General features: G+C 41.4%; 1 protein-coding gene across 2 annotated transcripts in view; it reads right to left on the bottom strand.

Annotated features, from left to right (window-relative positions):
- PANK3 (pantothenate kinase 3) overlaps nucleotides 1-4,586 on the bottom strand; it is a 32,395-nt gene extending 27,809 nt beyond the window's left edge. The window contains exon 1 of one of the 2 annotated variants that reach the window (XM_025205748.1): nucleotides 4,232-4,586. In XM_025205748.1, the coding sequence (XP_025061533.1) occupies nucleotides 4,232-4,259 (28 nt within the window). In that variant the 5' untranslated portion in view covers nucleotides 4,260-4,586. The remainder of the gene's footprint in view (nucleotides 1-4,231) is intronic. The other variant, XM_006015706.3, reaches the window with a different exon arrangement.
- Between the last annotated feature and the right edge of the window lie 11 nt (nucleotides 4,587-4,597).

The following is a 4,597-nucleotide window of genomic DNA, read 5'->3' on the forward strand; positions in this document are numbered from 1 at the left end:
GGGACAGTGCTTAAATCAGGGCAGCTCTGAGAATCGTTTTAATTCAAGTGCTGCTGCATCTCATGTATCAGTTTCCCGCACTTAAAAATCACTTGAACTAAAGTTTGTTCGACAAACTTTAGTTCAAGCACCCCTGCTGCCATTTTTTAAAGAACGAGGAAGCTGATACATGATACAAGCAATTGCCATGCTCCAGCAGACTCACAGTGCTTAAATCAGGGCAGCTCTGAGAATCGTTTTAATTCAAGTGCTGCTGCATCTCATGTATCAGTTTCCCGCACTTAAAAATCACTTGAACTAAAGTTTGTTCGACAAACTTTAGTTCAAGCACCCCTGCTGCCATTTTTTAAAGAACGAGGAAGCTGATACATGATACAAGCAATTGCCATGCTCCAGCAGACTCAATTAATCGAGTTTTCTCCAACGTAGTCGAATTGCAGCACATCAGAGCAGCCTTGCCACTCGTGTATAGTCACCCTGGGATGCTGCTACAAAGAAGCCCTCCACTCTCATTCTGGGATGTAATAACAGGAACACCAAATATGGGACACACAAAACAATTATTTTGCTACTTACAGAGAACTTTCACTAGGAGTGTTATGTATTTTGGGGATAACACACTAAGAAAGTTGTAGTCAAACTGAAGAGAGCCCACAAGAGAGCAAAAATGATATGAGGTCTCAAAAACATTATCCAGGAGAAACGGTTGAAAAAATCTTTAGTTCAGAAAACAGGATGAGGGAGGACAGGAAAAAGGTAAAAGGTTGATATAGAAGTCAGAAATAAACTGCTCTTCATGTCCAAGGTTACAATAAGCAATATGTGTCTTAATTTGCAGCAAAAGGGAGATTTAGAATAGATGTTAAAATTTTTAATTCTGTGGACAGTTAAACGCTGGAATATTTAATGAGGGATCTTGTGGCATCCCCATTATTGGAAATTTCTAAGAACAGGTCAGACAAACACCTTTCAAGGATGGTCTAAGTGTAGCTGATCCCGCCTCAGAACCAAGAGATGGAAAAGACCTGAAGATCAATTAGACCAACACTATACTTGTAAGGTTCTGTTTTGCAAAAATTTCTTTCTTCAGTATTTCCACACATTCAATATTCCTAGTTCAACAAACAGTGTGTTGGTTTTGTCACTCAGGAGAACAGACTAGTAACTGGTATTTTCTTTCTATACAAATATCACAAAGAAATGAAAATCTCTACCCTTCATTGCAAGCTTCTCAAGAAAATGAGACAATTTATGACAAAATGTTCATAATGTAGTCGCCTCAAAATTTGTTGTGCGGGAAATAATTTTCTCTCTCTCTCAAATGTATGTGTATGAGCGTTCCCGGTTTTCTCCCTCACTCCTTTAAGCTTTCCTTGCAGGACAGATCTAGTGTGCAGGTAGTTTTTAAAGACACCTTCTTAGGACTGTCTTTTTTGCAAACTCATCTCTAAGTTTCTTTTGCAGCAAAGACAGAAGGACTGTGTTTCCAAAAAGATTTCCTTTTCAAAAAGCTGCAACGTCTCATTACTTTGAGACACGCAACCCTAGAAGTAGTTAGAAAGATGTTCTTTCAAAATAGCGAATGACTTCTATTGAGAAATCTGAGAATTAAGAAGCCTGGCTGTTCCCAAAGACATTGAGTGGTCTAATACAGTTTGAGGAGCTGTGGGCAGCCGGACATCATTCAGGGCTTGCCTGCATTACAGGCCTTTTTGACAACAGAGGTCCTGCCAGCAAAAAGCAACTGTCGTAGAGAAGCCACCTGAATGCACCCCCAACTTCTGCCCAGCTTCTACAAGCAATGCCAACATTGCACACAAGGCACTGTGGGTGGTGGCAGCTGGCAAAAAGAGCAGGTGCTTTCTGGTAGTTTATGGTGGCAGACACCTTTGGTTGCTTGCAGAGCACTGAATGTAGCTATCAATGAAGATGCGCGTGCAGGTCTATGGGCAGAATCTGTGTTTTGTGGCAAAACAATGTAGAGTAAGACCAGACCTCACACTGTTTATACCAGAGGAACTACTGAGGAGAGTACCAAGAATTGAGAGAGTTTCTTAGCATACATAACATTGTGAAAGCTGCAGAAAGTTAAATCACATGTCACTACTGTATTGCTGCCTTGTTTGTGGCAGGAAATTTATCTGTTGCAACCCTTTTCTCAACTCTTCTAGAACATGGTTCGTTGTATATACATTGATATTTATAGCATTCACCATTTCCCAAACGCTCATTTCTGTTTGTAAAAAGCCTTAAGTATGTGTTTTCAGCTGGTGTTTGGTGAAAATCATAGATATTAAATAAATATTTTTCCTCTAAGAAAGCATAATTTTTTTGAATTCCTAACACTTTAAAATACACAGAAATGCGTTATGAATTGTTTGGATAAATGCGATACTGCCGAGTAACTTTTAATGCCTTACTCAGACACTCAGGCTCAAATCCCCAAAGATAGTACCACTGGATGAAAAGGAATAACTATCTACAGGAAAACTCATGAATAAGGGTTTGTAATCTGGTTCCAAGGTCTACTTCCAAAACAATAAATTCAATAGGATGCCTAAATAGTTAGTTTTCATATTCAACTGTTAAAATTCTTAGGGATAAGCCTTAACTGTCACACATGATCCTCTGAGACACCTTCTTTCCAAAGCTAAAGTTCTACTAACAAGTACGACCTGTTATGTGCAGCCAGAGTAACATCATTTTACAAAATAATGGTCTATTATAGATTCTTACGGCTCATCACCATTAAGAAGTCCCGACAACAACCTTTAAATGTTTGTCTTGGGACAATATTAAAAGAAACACTATTGTGAAAAGGTGTTTTCTGAAAAGAGCTATAGGAACTATACTTTTCACTAAGACCAATCTTACACTGTCCTGACCAATTCCACACTGTCCTCAGGAACCGGTCACTGAGGTTAAGGGTAGGTCATGCCTTTCAGTTCCCTAATAGACAGGGAACATAGATATTAATTGTATTTACTAGAAAAAGAAGATTTCACATAGAAGAAAAATCTTCATAATTATAATCAAATCCTTATTTATACACTCTTCTGCAACCAGACAAATGTTTTGTGCATTATGTGTATGTTCAGTGGTTTTTTCAACCTTTAGACTTTAAAGGCAAGATAAGCAAAGTGGCGCTGGTCTTGTAATAAATTTGCAAACAAGAGGTGGTCAGACTGTTTGGGTCTCCCAATCCAAATGCTTTCCCCTTTAAAATGCTTTAATTCTGCCTGACATATCCAATAAGCTTGACCAAAAGCAGAGAAATGATTCTTTCTGGACCAGGAATCAAAACAACTGACTGTTTTTAGCTTTGACAGGCACTCAAGATAACTTTGGGCAAAACCAAGCCACTTAATCTTCAGTTGAACATCTGAAACATGGGGGGGGACTACTACTCTCATACCAAATCGATCTTAAGTGCTACCAGTAGTCTATGAAGTTCTGTGGGATGAGGACTCTCTTTTACGTTTCAAGTGTTTGGTGCCTAACGTAAGGCAGGCTTGATCTCCGTTTGTGTCCACTGTTGTAGGCCAATACAAATGCTTAATTTACAAAGAGTAGGAAGCATATGAAATACCGCCAGGATTACACTTGTGAAAGGACAGCATATTTCAGTTACACGACTACATAAAAAGCCTTAAAATCATCTTACAATACTGATTTTAATTTTAAAAAAATGATAAAGTTGATTGAAAGTTTCAAAAATGAAAGAGGTAAGTCTGCTTAGCATCAAATCATGTTTTGAAAACTTCCAAATGAGGGATAAGAACACGTTTGAAACTTATCAACACCACGCCAGTGTCTCACATATTGGATAGGCCAGTGAAACCTCTGGATTATTAGTAAAAGAATAGGATGCTGCCAAAAATATTATTTCTTCCTTTCACTAGCAAAAAAACCAAACCACACACTAGATTGCTGACTTAGGCGATCTGACTCCCAACACATTGAGGATCTTTCCTATTTAAAAAAATATATTAATTGGGGCTTTTAGAGCTGGGTAATTTTGGAATTCTCCCCACAGAAGATCAGCTACTCAAGAGCCAGACAAACTCTAATGAAACAGGCAACTTCTCCATTTACATGTCACACAGTGACAACTCCCTCCCTCTCCCTCTCCCCAATTCTGAGGGTGGAAAATTAGAAACACCTTCCTTACTAAACCAGCGAAGATGTCAAAGAAACAGAGACCAAAGCGTGTAAATGCACTCGGGCTTACATGGTTTCTTGGCATCCTTGATCTTCATGTCTTTGTCGTGGCCGCGGCGGCGGCTGCGTCCCCCGAGGCTGTCGGCTGCGAAGCGGGGCCGGCGCGGGGTGGGTCCGTCTCTCTCCTGATGGGGCGGGAAGTGTCAGCAGCGTCTCAGCGCCGGCGCTCGTCTCTCCTGATCGCGGGCTCGCGCGTGGCTGGCGAAGCGGCGCCTGGCAGGGGGCGGCCGTCTCCTCGCGGGATGGAGGCGGCTCCCAGGCCGCGTCGAGAACGTCGGTCTCCAGCGGGGGGCGGGGATGGAGGCACGAGGGCCGCGGGGAGGGGGTGGGAGGAGGGAGCGATGCCTCCCGGCCGCAGCGGCGAGCCTAGACTGGG

Source organism: Alligator sinensis, unplaced genomic scaffold (genome assembly GCF_000455745.1).
Source record: "Alligator sinensis unplaced genomic scaffold, ASM45574v1 scaffold7_1, whole genome shotgun sequence".
In the NCBI taxonomy this organism is placed as follows: Eukaryota; Metazoa; Chordata; order Crocodylia; family Alligatoridae; genus Alligator; species Alligator sinensis.